Source organism: Ovis canadensis, chromosome 5 (assembly GCF_042477335.2).
Source record: "Ovis canadensis isolate MfBH-ARS-UI-01 breed Bighorn chromosome 5, ARS-UI_OviCan_v2, whole genome shotgun sequence".
Classification (NCBI taxonomy): Eukaryota; Metazoa; Chordata; class Mammalia; order Artiodactyla; family Bovidae; genus Ovis; species Ovis canadensis.
Genome location: NC_091249.1, coordinates 30515912 through 30530495, shown reverse-complemented (window position 1 = coordinate 30530495; position 14584 = coordinate 30515912). Strand labels below are relative to the sequence as shown.

Here is a 14584-nt window from a genome sequence, read left to right as displayed (position 1 = left end):
ACAGTATACTAGGACTGCAAGGAGATCCAACCAATCCATTCTGAAGGAGATCAACCCTGGGATTTCTTTGGAAGGAATGATGCTAAAGCTGAAGCTCCAGTACTTTGGACACCTCATGTGAAGAGTTGACTCATTGGAAAAGACTCTGATGCTGGGAGGGATTGGGGGCAGGAGGAGAAGGGGACGACCCAGGATGAGATGGCTGGATGGCATCAAGGACTCGATGGACGTGAGTCTGAGTGAACTCTGGGAGTTGGTGATGGACAGGGAGGCCTGGCGTGCTGCGATTCATGGGGTCGCAAAGAGTCGGACATGACTGAGCGACTGAACTGAACTGAATGCATATATATGGAATTTAGAAAGATGGTAACAATAACCCTGTATGTGAGACAGCAAAAGAGACACAGATGTATAGAACAGTCTTTTGGACTCTGTGGGAGAGGGCGAGGCTAGGATGATTTGGGAGAATGGCACTGAAACATGTCTATTATCATATGTGAAACAAATCGCCAGTCCAGGTTCAATGTATGATACAGGATGCTTGGGGCTGGTGCACTGGGATCACCCAGAGGGGTGGGATGGGGAGGGAGGTGGGAGGGGGGGATCAGGATGGGAAACACATGTACACCCATGGCAGATTCATGTCAATGTATGGCAAAACCAATACAATATTGTAAAGTAATTAGCCTCCAATTAAAATAAGTAAATTTATATTTTGAAAATAAAGTTCTGTTTAAAAAAAAAAAGCTGAGAGAATTCAGCACCACCATACCAGCTCTCCAACAAATGCTAAAGGATCTTCTCCAGATAGGAAACACAGAAAGGGTTATAAACTCAAACCCCAAACAATAAAGTAAATAGACTTGGCATTAAGAGTCCCAAACATCTGAACACAACACTGTAAGTCAACTTTAGTAGAGTAGTAGTGTTAGTCACTCAGTCGTGTCCCACTCTTTTCAACCCCATGGGCTGTAACCCGCCAGGCTCCTCAGTCCATGGGACTCCTCGTTAGGGAAGAATACTGGAGTGGGTAGCCATTTCCTCCTCCAGGGGATCTTCCCCACCCAGGGACTGAACCCACGTCTCTTGTGTCACCTGCATTAGCAGGCAGATTCTTTACCACTAGCGCCTCCTGGGAAGCTCTTATTTCAATCAAAAACAAACAAAGAAACAAAAAGAACCCCAAACAAGCAAGAAAACAAACCAAAAACTCAAACAACAACAAAAGAATTCCAAACATCAAACTAAAAAATTGTAAGAGGAGGAGGGACTTCTCTGGTGGTCCAGTGGTTAAGACTCTGCACTTCCAATGCTGGGGGCATGGGTTCAATCCCTGTCTGGAAACTAAGCTCCCTCCCATATGCCATGGAGCTCGGTCAGAAAACAAAAAGTAAGAGGAAATCCCCATCCTGTGACTGTAGTCCCTCTGGTCTATGGGGCTGGTCACCTCTTTTGCTAATAGGAAGGCTAAAGTACTGCAAAATGGGGAGAAAACTGTTCTGTTAGACAACATTGAGCACAGGATCAAAGACAATATAGGCTCCTCTACAGAGAAGCCTCACCCATCTGAAATGCATATGGAGTGGGCAAGTTGGTTGGTAGTTCAGTAAGACCTGCTGATAATACAAAAAAGAAAAAAAAATGACTTGTGGACACAGGGAGGGAAGGAGAGAATGGGATGAATGGAGAAGGAGGCATTGACATACATATGTATATCTGCTACCATGTGTAAAACAGATAGCTGGTGAGAAGTTGCTGTATAATACAGGGAGCCCAGCTTGGCGCTCTGTGGACCTAGAGGGGAGGGCTGGGGCAAGAGGAGGGAGGCTCAAGAAGGAGGGGATATATGCATAATTATGGCCAATTTTGCATTGTTGTATGGCAGAAACAGAGCTTCTTTGGTAGCTCAGATGGTAAAGAATCCGCCTGCAATGCAGGAGACCTGGGTTCAATCCCTGCATTGGGAAAATGTCCTGGAGGAGGGCATGACCACCCACTCCAGTATTACTGCTTGGAGAATCCACATGGACAGAGGAGTCTTGCGGGCTGCAGTCATGAGGTCACAAGAGTAGGACATGACTGAGCGCTAAAGCACACATGGCAGAAACCAACACCACATTGTAAAGCAATTTTCCTCCAATTAAAAAATAAATTTAAAAAATTTAAAAATTATAAGTTTCACAAGCTGTTTGTACTCAAATATACTTCCTCAGTTTCAGATCCTCAGCTATTTTATTGAGTGGGAAGTTGAACTGAAAAGGTTCAAGAATAATGTTGCGTTAACTTATGTCTCAGGAAAGCATGTGGAATCTTAGTTCCTTGTTCAGGGATCAAACCTGTGCCTCCTACACTGAGAGCACAGAGTCTTAACCACTGGACTGCCAGGGAAGTCTCAAGAAACACTTCTTAAGATAACTTGTCAGATTGTCTATAAAGCCACTTTTTTTAGACATTGATAAAGTCTTCTTTTCTTCACATGGTATTTTATACAAAAACACTTCAGGTGTGTTATTAGATGTGACTGATTTTGACAAATCCTATTAGGTCTGTATCAACTGTTTACATGTTGTATTCATTGCCTCTTTGTTTAAAATATGGCCTATTTTGAGCCTTTGGATTAGGACATTCATGTTTTTGAGACAAAAAAACCTTGAAAACAGGGACTTCCCTGGTAGTCTAGTGGCTAAGACTCCGCACTCCCAGTGCAGGGGCCCTGAGGCCCATCCCTGGTTAGGGACCTAGATTCCACATGCTGCCACTGAAGTCCTGGCACAGCCAAATAAATGTATAAATATTAACAAAAGAAAACTTGAAAATAGTCCCAAACAGAAAAATAATGGCTATCAGAAATATGTTTTTTAAAATTATTTTTAACTAGAGGATAATTGATTTACAATGTTGTGTTGATTTCTGCCATACAGCAACACGAATCAGCCATGTGCGTGCTTAGTTGCTCAGTCTTGTCTGACCCTATGTGACCCTTTGGACTGCAGCCTGCCAGGGTCCTCTGTCCATGGGATTTTTTGACACAAATAACTGGAGTGGGTTGCTAGTTCCCTCTCCAATATGGTTTGTTTTAGTGTGAGTTACTGTTACTATATTTGTTTATTGTAAAGGTGGATATTTAGTGTTCTGCCCAGTTTTCAAAAAAAGTAAAAAAAAAAATTCAAGAAAAAAACCAAACAATTTTCATAGCAATATTTAGACTGGTGTTTAACCTAAAAACTGGTCACCATAGCCTAGCAAAAAGTGACATGTAAACTGAACCATCCCTCAGTCTAAATGACTTTGAAGGTGGTTGCATCACAGGCAGGCTTTCCACACCGCCCTGCCCTTTCTTATTTGGACACCCTCACTGTCTGAAATCAACTCGGTGCTAGCTTTAGAAATGTGAGATCCTCAAACCATATGTTCACAGCCTCGAACCATAGATGCTGGAAAAAAAAAATCAAACAACAAAACAAAAACAGCCAATGCATTAAAGAAACGAGGAACTTGAATTCCAAGCCAGAAGGAAGGAGAAATGAATGTGAAAAGAAATGAGAAACTGTCCACGAAGGAGAGTGATGGGGAGGGGAGTGGCTGGTACACATCAGCTGGGACACCTAGTGATTAAGGAGGATTTTTGAGTGTCCCCTTGACAGGAGTCTCTGGCAATCAGGGACTGGAGGGAGTAGGGATGGGCTATGAGTCAATTTCCCCTCACACTCCTGGAGTTAAGGGGGTGGGGAATTCCAGAACCTGGGGTCTTAGGGGAAGGGGGCTATGCAGGGGTGACTTCCAGGTTCAGAGGTGTTTTCCTGTGATGGTCTCACCCAGAGCTGGAGCCTGGATCTCACCTTCAACCATCCTCAAGGGGCCACAGGTGGATAGGCACTTAGAGCCCTTGGGCAGCCGGTGGCCTCACCCTCTGTGGCTGCTGCCACAGCCTGTGTTTCTGATGAGCTGTGACCACAAGAGCCCCTGCACTCCCTCCTCAGTCGCTGGCTGATGAGTCGGATCTCTGACTTGGTCCCTCAGGCTCCAGGCGGAAACATCACGCTGACCTGCCTGTGACCGCCCCTCCCGGCCCAGCCGCCTCACACAGTCCCAACAGTCTGCTCAGGCCCATCTACAAAATGGTGACCAGCAGGGTGAGTCTAGAGGGTGGCACACGGGGTGCAGGTGAGACTGGAAATGGAGTGAAAGTGAGCTGAGGAGGAGGGCAAATGCGAAGAAGGTCCCAGCAGGTGAGGATGGGAGCTCAGGATACAGGTGAGCATGAGGGTGAGAAGGCAGAGAAGGACTGGAGGGTTCTGATGCTGAAGACACAGGTAGAGATGCAGGGGAGGTGCAAGCAAGAAGCCAGGCAAATACCCAGGTGAAGATGCAGGCAAGGACGCTGGTAAGAAAACACGAAGAGGGACTTCCCTGGTGGTCCAGTGGCTAAGACTCCATGCTCCCAATGCAGGGTTCAATCCCTGGTCAGGGAAGCTCAACTGGTAAAGAATCCACCTGCAGTGCAGGAAACCCTGGTTGGATTCCTGGGTCAGAAGGTTCCCCTGGAGAAGGGATAGACTACCCATTCCACTATTCTTGGGCTTCCCTGGTGGCTCAGATGGTGAAGAATCCGCCTGCAATATGGGGAAGAGGCATATGCACTTCCGGTTAGGAACAGGTGAGGCAGGCATGGGAACTGGAGATGAGGAAGCCCGTGAATGTGGAGGTGAACTGCAGGACGGAATGAAGTGGGAATCAGGTCAAGTTCCTGCAGGATGGAGCTGAGCTGGCAAGTGAGGCAGTGGGGGGTCGAAGCTGCCTCTGTCCCCCTCTCAAAGACCTCCAGACTTTGGGAGACATGTGAAACAGAAGTGAAGCTTTATTGGGTGGACAGTGTGTGTGAGAGGGTGTGTGTGTGGGATCAGTTGGGGCAGCCAAAGACAACCATGTTCTCCGTGAAGCTGGCCAGGTCCTCGCACTGTTTCTGGTTCTCCTCATCTTGACATTCTTCAGCTTCGGGCCACAGCTCCACCCAGGTGTCCTTCCCGATGATGTAGCTGATGCTGCGGGAAGACAGACGGGTCAGGAGGGGGCGCGGAGGGTGGGAGGAGGCGGCCTCCAGAAGGCACGGGGCGGGAACTCACTTGGGTTTGTCGCCCCACAGGTCAGAGGACACGCCCCACACGAGGTAGTGTGCCCCCTCCTTCAGTTTAAGGGCTTCCCTGCACTTGATGTGGCTGATGAACTTGCGCTCCTGTTTAACCTGCACCTCGTCGGAGCCTGGAGGGGAGGGAAAGGGAAGCTGAACTGGGGGAGGGGAAGGGGAGGGACTGGGTATGAGGACGGAGGGGAAGGCAAGATGAGCTGGGAGAGGGAGAGGGTGGGGAGGGCAAGGGAAGCTGAGTGGGGGGAGGAGAAGGGGAGGGGCTGGGGGAACGGGGAGGTAGACACAGGACTAACCCGATTTGATGATTTGCTCGATCACCATGATGTACTCGTCAAAGTCCTCTTCAAGCTTCTTCTGGATAAGTCTGGTCTTGTATACTGTTGAGGGGTGGGGAGGACAGCAGGGCTTCCTGGGCAGGGCTCTCTGTGGGGTGCCCTCACCTGGCTCCTCCCAAGCGACTATCACAGCCAGGCATGCCCACGTCCCTGCTAGCCACTCCCGTCACCGCAGTGTAACACGCCGGGCTACACTCACAGCCATGCACACAATCAGAGCCCTCCACAACCACTGTCAGAGGCACGATGATAGCGACTCCTATCCACCGTGACCCACAGGTTCCCCACAACATGGTGGTACACACAACCACATCCACTCCCAACCACCTGTCACACACACGCCCACAAACCCACCCCACTCATGACCATGTCTCCCCGTGCAATCAGAGCCCCTCACAACACACACACACACATACACCAGTCACCCACAACCACAGTCACCACACGCAGCCAGGACCACACCTGCCTTCACACTGCCGCTCACACACAAGCACGCATGCGTGCACCTTTTCCGCGCCTCTTGCCTGGCGCCCCACTCACCATAGTCCACGCCCGGCTCGCAGGCCCTGTCCAGCCGGTTCTCCAGAGTGATCACCTCCTCCGTGTGGTGCATGAAGCAGTTCTCTGAGGGGTGGGTGGGGGGTGGGGTGGGGACACCGTCTAAGACCCACTTCCTGTTCAGGGCACCCACTACCCAGGGGCATGCCCGGTCCCCTGGTTCAGCCCTCTTGGGTCAACCCCCCACTCCAAGGGAGCTGGGGTCCAGTGGGTGTGGGCACCCTCCTAGCACCTGAGCACTTACCCTCTGCACAGCGGCAGGTATCTTTGTGGCAGAGTTTGCTCAGCATTCCGTCCTCTTTATCCGGGTGATAGAAGCGGATACAAGTTTCATCTGTGGCAGAGGTGATGGGGAGGGGTCAGAAGGCTAGGGCCTCCACCCCAGACACCACACCTGGAGGCTCAGTTATCCAACTCCAGCTGGTCAGACCTCCAGATGCCAGGTCCCCAGCCCTGGGACCCCCAGACTCCTAACTCCCAGACCTGGGGATCCCCAGGCCCCTAACTCCCAGATCCAGGGACCCCCCCCAGGCCTTTAACTCCCAGACCTGGGGACCCCCAGATCCCTAACTCCCAGACCCGGGGACAACCAGACTCCTAACCCTCAGATTTCCAGGAACCCCAGACTCCTAGCTCTCAGATCCCTGGGGCCTCCAGACCCTTAACCTCCAGATCCCTAACTCCCAGACCCCTAACTCCCACACCTGGGGACCCCAGAGCCCTAACTCCAAGACCTGGGGACCCCCAGACTCTTAACCCTCAGATCCCCAAGACCCCCAAAGTCTAACTCCCAGATCCCAGGTCGTAGGATGGCTGCTCACCCAGGTTGTAATAGGAGTACACCTTGACTGCCCCAGGCTGTATAAGTCCGACATTAAAGTACTGGTGAACTTTGAAGGACAGACAGTCCTCCTGTGTGTGTGAGATCTGGGAAGAAGGAGGTTGGTCAGTGGCAGGGCCTACATGGAAGGAAGTCCAGCATGGGATTCTGGGGGTTGGAAAGTGGTGGAGAAGCTTAGGGATCTAGGTGGGGAAGATGGGGGGCGGGTGGCAGTGGGCAGGAATCTTTGACAAAAGATTAATAAGCAGTTCATCAAATCCATTACCCCACCCCCACCCCACCCCACCCCCGCTAAGGCTAGATTGTACTTCTCAGCATGTTTCAGTTCCTTGTGGCCACGTGATTGAGCTCTGGCCAAGGACTGCTATATATGTCCTTAAAAACATTCTGTGGTTAACAAGACTACATTAGACACTTGAAAGTTGCCAAAAGAGTAGGTCTTAAAAAAGTTACCAACACACACATTATAGCTATGTAGGGGGTGGATGTAACTGACCTTATTGTGGTAATTATTTCTCAGTATATAAATATATAAAATCCTTACATTGTGCACATTAAAACTACACAGTGTTATACGTCAATTACAGCTCAATAAAATTGGAAAAATTAAAGAGAAAGAAAGAAAAGAGGGAGAAAGGGAGTGAGGGAGGGAGGAAGGAGACAGATATACACATATATGTACTGAGACATTGTTGTTGTTTAGTCATTAAGTGGCGTCCAACTGTTTGCAACCCCATGGACTGTAGCCTGCCAGGCTCTTTTCTGTCCATGGGATTTCCCACGGACAGAATACTGGAGTGGGTTGCCATTTCCTTCCCTAGGGGATCTTCCCCACCCAGGGATCAAACCAGAGTCTCCTGCATTGGCAGGTGGATTCTTTACCACGGAGAGAGCTGGGAAGCCCCATATTGATACATACACAGGTGTATATGTGATGACACGTATATTTGGAGAAAAGCCATAGTAGAGAGAAAGAGAGCAAGGGCAGGGAATTCCCTGCTGGTCCAGTGTTTAAGAATGCACCTTCCAATGCAGGGGATGCGGGTTTGATCCCTGGTTGGGGAATTAAGATTCCACATGCCGCAGAGCAACTGAGACCGTGCGCCACAACTATTGTGTTTGTGCCCTAGAGCCCACACTCTAGCAACAAGAGAAGCCACCACAATGAGAAGCCTGCACAATGCAACGAAGAGTAGCCCCCACTTGCCGCAACTAGAGAAAGCCCACGTGCAGCAAAGAAGACCTAGTTCAGCCAAAAACAACGACAACAACAACCCAAAAACCTGCAGTGAGATAGCCCCTACACATGCCAGAATAGCTATCATCACAAAGAACACAAATAACAAATGTTGGGAAGCCTTGTGCACTGTTGGTCGGCCTGCAAATCGGCATGTGGACTTCTCCAGTTATGGCATGTGGGTCAGTGGTTGTGGCATGCCACAGCCAAGAGCCCATGCACCACAATGAAGACCCAGCTCTGTCATATAAACAAACAGAACAAGGGAAGGATGGTGGAAAATAAGAGAAGAGAGTAACGCTAGGGGCTGGGGAACAAGGGAAGCTCTTTCTCTCCATCAAGCACTGCTGTTTTAAAAACCACAAGTGGGTTTTTTTCCACTCAGTGGTTAAGACTCTGGTGAGAAGAAGCTGGAGGGGACAAGAGAAAAATGCGGTTGGGACATGAGTGGTCAGAAGGTTGAGATGCTTACAGAAAGTGGGTTGGCCTTGTTTTACATGCCCCTGTCTTCCCACACCCAGCAGTCCAGACCCTGTCTCCCTGGCCCCACCTGGGCACGAGGCCAGTGGAGAAGGAAAGGTCAGCCAGGTAGAGGTTCAGGACCCCAATGGAAGCCTTACCTTGTCCAGGTAGATGATGAGTGTGTTCTTGTTGGAGTCTCTGTTCATCTCATACTTAGAGATGTATCTGTCGACACCAGTGCTCAGCTGGGGAAGGATGTGGTTTGTAAAAATCCCTCCTGCATCCCCATTCCCCCTGCCACTCCAGCTTCTTCCAGACCCTGGGCTCCTGCCCATGGATCCCAGCCCCTGAGCCCAAAGCCTTCATACCAGTTTCAAGTCATCAATATCAGGTGAGAAGCCTGTCATCATGGATATATCAAGGATGGACATAGTGGCATCCTGGTCTCCCAGGTACCTAGATGGGGCAGAGGGAGAGGGGGTTGGCCCCCAGGGTGGGATCAGTGCCCAGACAAGGGGGTCATATCAAAGACTGAGGCCTCTAGTTCCCACATAGGAGCATAGAGGGAGGTTTAAATGTAGGAAACATCCTCCTAAAGGGAATACAGGGAAAGCTACATAATGATCAAGGTGATTCATTTTTCAGGTTCTGGAACCCAACTGGCCCGGTTCAAATCCCAGCTCTCTGTAACATCTGAGGGGTTACTTAACCTCTCTGTGTGCCTCAGTTCTGGGAAATGAACATGGGCAGGTCTCACTTTGTATGATTCCATTACCATGGTCTAATTTAATGTCACCAGTCCCCCAGCACCATGTTTGGACATCAAGACCACGTTGCTAATCTCACACTGCCAAGCAAAGGGAGGACTTCTTGTCTGTATTCAGCACAGGACTAGATGCACAATATACTCTCAGAAAGCGTTAAGCATCACAGTTATTATTTGTAAGAAGTCTTGCTAGAGACAGAGGGATGGCCAAGATGAATCCCAGTGAACCATCTCTTACTTGGTACAGATGTCAAGGATCATGGAACCTTTGGCGTCCTGAGGCTTCTTGACTAGAAACACAGAAAACAGAAGGATGGATGGTGGTGGGGAAGTGGGAGGGGTGTAGTTCCCGGGTTCTGATCCAGGAGGGAGGCAGACAGAAGAACAGGGTTGGGGGAAGAGTAACAGATAGGGTCTCCACTCCTTTCACCTGGTTCGAGGGCTGGGCGTATGGAAACCCGGAGGTCGAACTTTTTGCAGGAGACTTTGCCTTTGAGCTTGGCATGGTACACAGTCACTACCTGGTGAGGTAGGAGGGGAGATGAGGTGTCAGTCCATTTGACTCAGAAAGGAAAGGGGATACTGGAGCAGAGGGGCCTAGAGAAGGTGGTGGGTCAAGAAAGTGTAGGTTCCCATTCCTTACCGACAAGGTGCCTTGTCCTTTCCCTTCAGCTCTCACTGTGAAACGCTCATTTTCCTTAGTCTGCAAGGAGTGGGGAGAGAGGAGAGAGAGTATTTGGAACCAAGCCTTCCCCCATTTGTGATGGTCATCGACCCTCCCTCCTGCCTCCTAGAAAGTCTGGCTGGCATGGAGGATGAAAGTGATGAGGGTGTGGCCAGGTGACTTTACCTCTTCTGAGCGCAAGAGGCTGGCAGATTCCCAGAGGATACGATGCTTGACCAAAGAGTTGCGGCTGGGCAGGTGGATGGACACATCCAGGTTCAGCTCCTTGTGATCAGGAACATCCTTCTGGTATTGGGCCAAGGCTTGGAACACCATGAAAGTGGCCTGTTACCCATGACAGAGAAAGGGGGTGAATTTAGATGACTGAGAAAGTGGTGAGAACCACTGAGGGATGAAGAGACTCATATCAGACCTGGGGCAATGAGATGGTGACCTAGAACCCACCAGAGAGGGTGAGAATACGATTGGGGGCTGGTCAGATACTGAGGACATGTCCTAGAACTCTCTGAGTGAGACAGGTCAGACAAGAGCTTAGAGACACTGGGAACATGGCTAGAATCCACCAGAGTGTACAAACATAAGACAGAAAGTTCAGCCACACTGAGAAGGTGCTCTAGAAACATCCAGAGGAGAGAGTCTAAGACAAGCATTGGTAGAGGCACCGAGAATATGTCTAGAACCCACTCATGAAATAAAAGAATGAAATTGGAATCTGGGAACACTGACCATCTGATCTAGAACCCCCAACTGACACTGAGAGTGTGATTGAGAACCCACCAGAAAGAAAAGCGTTTAGACTGGAGCCTGAGCTTCCTGGAGTTTGAGGTTACTCAACCCTGGTCTAGAACCCATCAGGGACTGGAATAACTAAAATCCTGGTCTAGAACTCCCAATAAGATGTGGTAACACTGGGAGCCTGATGGAACTTAGAATGTGGTCTAGAACCCATCAGTGGGAGACAGAGGCTTGGATAATGGTGTGTGAGGTGTTAGTTGCTCAGTTGTGTCCAACTCTTTGTGATCCCATGGACTGTAGCCCACCAGGCTCCTCTATCCATGGAATTCTCCAGGCAAGAATACTGGAGTGGGTTGCCATTCCCTTTTCCAGGGGATCTTCCCAACCCAAGGATCGAACCTGGGTCTCCTGCATTTCAGGCAGATACTTTCATCACTGAGCCACCAGGGAAGCCCCTTGGATAATGCTGTAGAGTCATTAAGAACCTGGTCTAGAACCCACTGATGAGACAGGGCAACATTGGGGGCTGGTGAAATGAACATGAACTAGAACCCACCAGTGAGACGAATAAGATAAGGAACTGTGAACATGATCTAGAACCTACCAGAAGGACAGAGAGGTTTGGATAATGGTGTAGGGTCATTAATAATCTAATTTAGAACCCACCAGTGATACAGGGTAACATTGGGGGCCTGGTGAAATGAACATTATATCGAGAACCCACCAGTGAGACAGAGTAAGATGGGGCACTGGGAACATGGTCTAGAACCCACAGTAGGAGAGAGAGGTTCACACCTGAACCTGGGGCCTGAGAACACGGTCTAGACACCAAGAGGGAAAGGGAGGCTTGAAACACAGCTCAGGGCATCCAGAATGTAGTCTAGAATCCACAGATGGGTTTGAAACTAAAAAAAAAAAAAAAGATTCTTGACTTCATTCAAATCATCCTGGCTGATGGAAGAGAAACACTGCCTCTCTTGGTCTTGGTACTTTCTTCAGAAGACTAATGAGGCCAGAGGAGGTTGGGATGCAGATACCGGGGCGAGGTATGTGTGGACTACTTGCCTGCGTGGAGCCATAACCACCTCCATAGTATCTCTGCTCATTGAGCCAGCGCACGACAGGAGGCACAGTGTCGAAGTCTTTGCGTGCCAGCAGAGCCAAGAGGGCATAGGATGTGGCCTCCACATTGTAGAGCTTCTTGTTGGGTTCCTCCCAGCGGTTTTTTTCTGCAGGGAAAACCCCCCACCCCCAATGCTCACTGCTCTGTCCATCCTGTGAACAGCTCAGAGAAAACTCAGGAAAAAAACTCATAGCCTAAACCACTTGGTGTTCAGGTGTCCTGGCCCACATTCTAGGACCTCAATCTGCTGGCTCCTGCCTCATTCTCTTCCCTCATCCACCTTCACTCCTCCATATGAGCTCTGCACTGCAGCCCCACTGTGGGAGATTTCCTAAACTTGAAACACACATTCTTACCTCTGAGCCTTTGCATATTCTGTTCCCTTTACATAGAGTACCTATTCTCCATCTACTTTGTTAAATCTTACCCACCGTGCACAATTAGTGGGCACCCCAAGACTGAGTGGAGGTCCCTCTTCCTCCTGTCTCTCAAAGGATCCTGTGCTTCTCTGATCCCAGCACTCTGACACTCTATAGTAATCTATGAACTCATTTCTTTCTTCAATTCGAGTGTGAGGCCATAATGGCAAGGGCTGTGCTGTACTCACGGTGGTGTCCCAAGTGCCTAAGAAAGTTATGATGGCAGAGATTGTCACTGAGAACCAAGAGGAGGATGACCTCCTGTCCCTGGGCACACAGTTGGACTACATTTCCCAGAAGCCTTTGCAGGTATATGGCCACATGACTAAGCTCTGGCCAATGGAATGTGCACAGCAGTGATTAGACCTCTTCTGTGTCTAGTCCCTTGCCCAATCTTCCTATTTCCTTTTCAGCCTGAAAGAGCAGGATTCCTAGGCCCCAGAATGGCAGAGCCATAAAAAGATAGAGACCTGGATCCCTACATCCCTGTATGGAGGAGAGCTGTCCACCAACAACATACTTTTGTCGTGTTAAACCACTTTGGTATTTATATGATACTTGAGATACCTTATTATCAGTGAGTACTAACATGATACAGTGTCATCACTGGAATCAATGACTAGCTGCCCACTATGTGCTAGGCACTGTGCTAAATTCCCTATGGTATTATTTTACTGAATCCTAATTACCCTTGAGATGGTTATAATGTTACAGTGTTGTTGCTGTGAGTCACTACGTGGTATCTGACTCTTTTATGACTCCATGAACTGTAGCCTGCCAGGCTCCTCCATCCATGGGACTCGTTTCTTTCTCCAGGGGATCTTCCTGACCCAAGGATTGAACCCAAGAATCTCCTGGCAGGCAGATTCTTGACCACTGAGCCACTAGGGAAGCCCTAGGTATCATTTGAAGATGAAGAAACTAAGGTCCAGAGAGGTTAAGCGACTTGTACAAGGTCAGACAGTGAGAAAGTGGCAGAGTTGGATTTCAATTTAGATCTGTCTGATGTCCATGCTCATGGTCTTAATCACACCTCACTGCTGGGTCATAGCAAGTGCTCAACACATGGCATTCAACATGGTTGAATGAATTATGCAGTGAGCCTTCTCGTGTGGTTTACGAGGAGAAATTATCACACCACAGAGCCATTCATCGCAGTTCAGCTTGTAGAGGTCCATCCCAGTGCAGCTTAAAGCCATGCACCCCAGCTCGAGAGGGCCACCCTCAGTCCCCAGCCATGGGTCCCTCCGTACTCCTCCAGGCTACCCCTCACCTTTGGCTGTATTCAGAAATTTGGTGAGGCGGTCATCCTCCAGCTTGCCCAACAAAGCCAGGGCATAGGCAGCAATGGCCACAGTATATGGTCTTCGCAGCTCTCTGTAGTGGTTTTCAAGGAAGTCTCCTGCCTTAGTGATGCTGCGGCCCAGGCTCTGTGACAAAGAGGATTGGGTACTCTGGTCAGGGGAGCATTTCTGTTATAGACAATTGATGAAGATCACTTTCTGGGACCAGGTGGCTTTTGTCCTTGGGACCTGTTTGCCTTGGATCTATGTTTGAGGGTTTTCCGTTGTGAGTTGCTTTGTTGCTGAGTACCTACTATGGGCTCTGTGTGTGGGGGGTGGGGGTGTGTGCAGTGTGTGTGTCTAAATACCAAGTGGTGTGCTGGTGAATATTTAACAACCAGCTCTCCAGTGGAGGCACAGGACTGGGTGGGGGGCCAGGGGTGTGGTGCTAGTTGTTCATTCGGGCTTTTCTGTAAGATGTTATCGAAAAACCTGAACTTTTGCCAACCCAATAAATTGCCCATTACAATGGCATAAAAACTTCCACCAGGGTCAATTTCAAGTAACCACTGTGATGTCCTTGAACATAGAATGGGGAAGACATACTCCCAACAGGCATTCGTGAGCTAGTATGAGCCAGATTCAGCACACCAAGGGAACACCTCTTATTCAATAATTTTCAGCTAGCTCTTACAATGTCCCAGTCATATAGCTGCTCATTTAATCTCATAAAATCCCATGAGGCAGGCATTACTTTCATCATTATCCTAGTGCACAGATTAAATATGGTGACACAGAAAGATGGGGACCAGGGGAAGACATGATATGAAGTGTTTGCTGATTTCCATGGTGTCAATACTATCATTCCTGATTTCAACCCACCAATGTGGCATTGCTGACCGTAGATATGGCAAGAGAGGAACAGTGGAACAATATGATATAATATTTGCAATATAGAGATACAATAGACATAAATAACCCTGAGAATAATGAT

At 49.1% G+C, this 14584-nt stretch overlaps 1 protein-coding gene across 1 annotated transcript in view; it reads right to left on the bottom strand.

Moving 5' to 3' along the window:
* Nucleotides 1–4840: 4840 nt before the first annotated feature.
* Nucleotides 4841–14584, bottom strand: part of LOC138440993 (complement C3) — a 37084-nt gene continuing 27340 nt past the window's right edge. The window contains exons 28-41 of the mRNA XM_069591319.1: nt 13581–13737; nt 11831–11994; nt 10196–10354; nt 9989–10048; nt 9776–9866; nt 9584–9635; nt 8948–9035; nt 8738–8824; nt 6861–6966; nt 6284–6373; nt 6022–6105; nt 5440–5523; nt 5124–5259; nt 4841–5042 (exon numbers count right to left, since the gene is read on the bottom strand). Of these exons, the coding sequence (XP_069447420.1) occupies nt 4901–5042; nt 5124–5259; nt 5440–5523; nt 6022–6105; nt 6284–6373; nt 6861–6966; nt 8738–8824; nt 8948–9035; nt 9584–9635; nt 9776–9866; nt 9989–10048; nt 10196–10354; nt 11831–11994; nt 13581–13737 (1500 nt within the window). The 3' untranslated portion in view covers nt 4841–4900. The remainder of the gene's footprint in view (nt 5043–5123; nt 5260–5439; nt 5524–6021; nt 6106–6283; nt 6374–6860; nt 6967–8737; nt 8825–8947; nt 9036–9583; nt 9636–9775; nt 9867–9988; nt 10049–10195; nt 10355–11830; nt 11995–13580; nt 13738–14584) is intronic.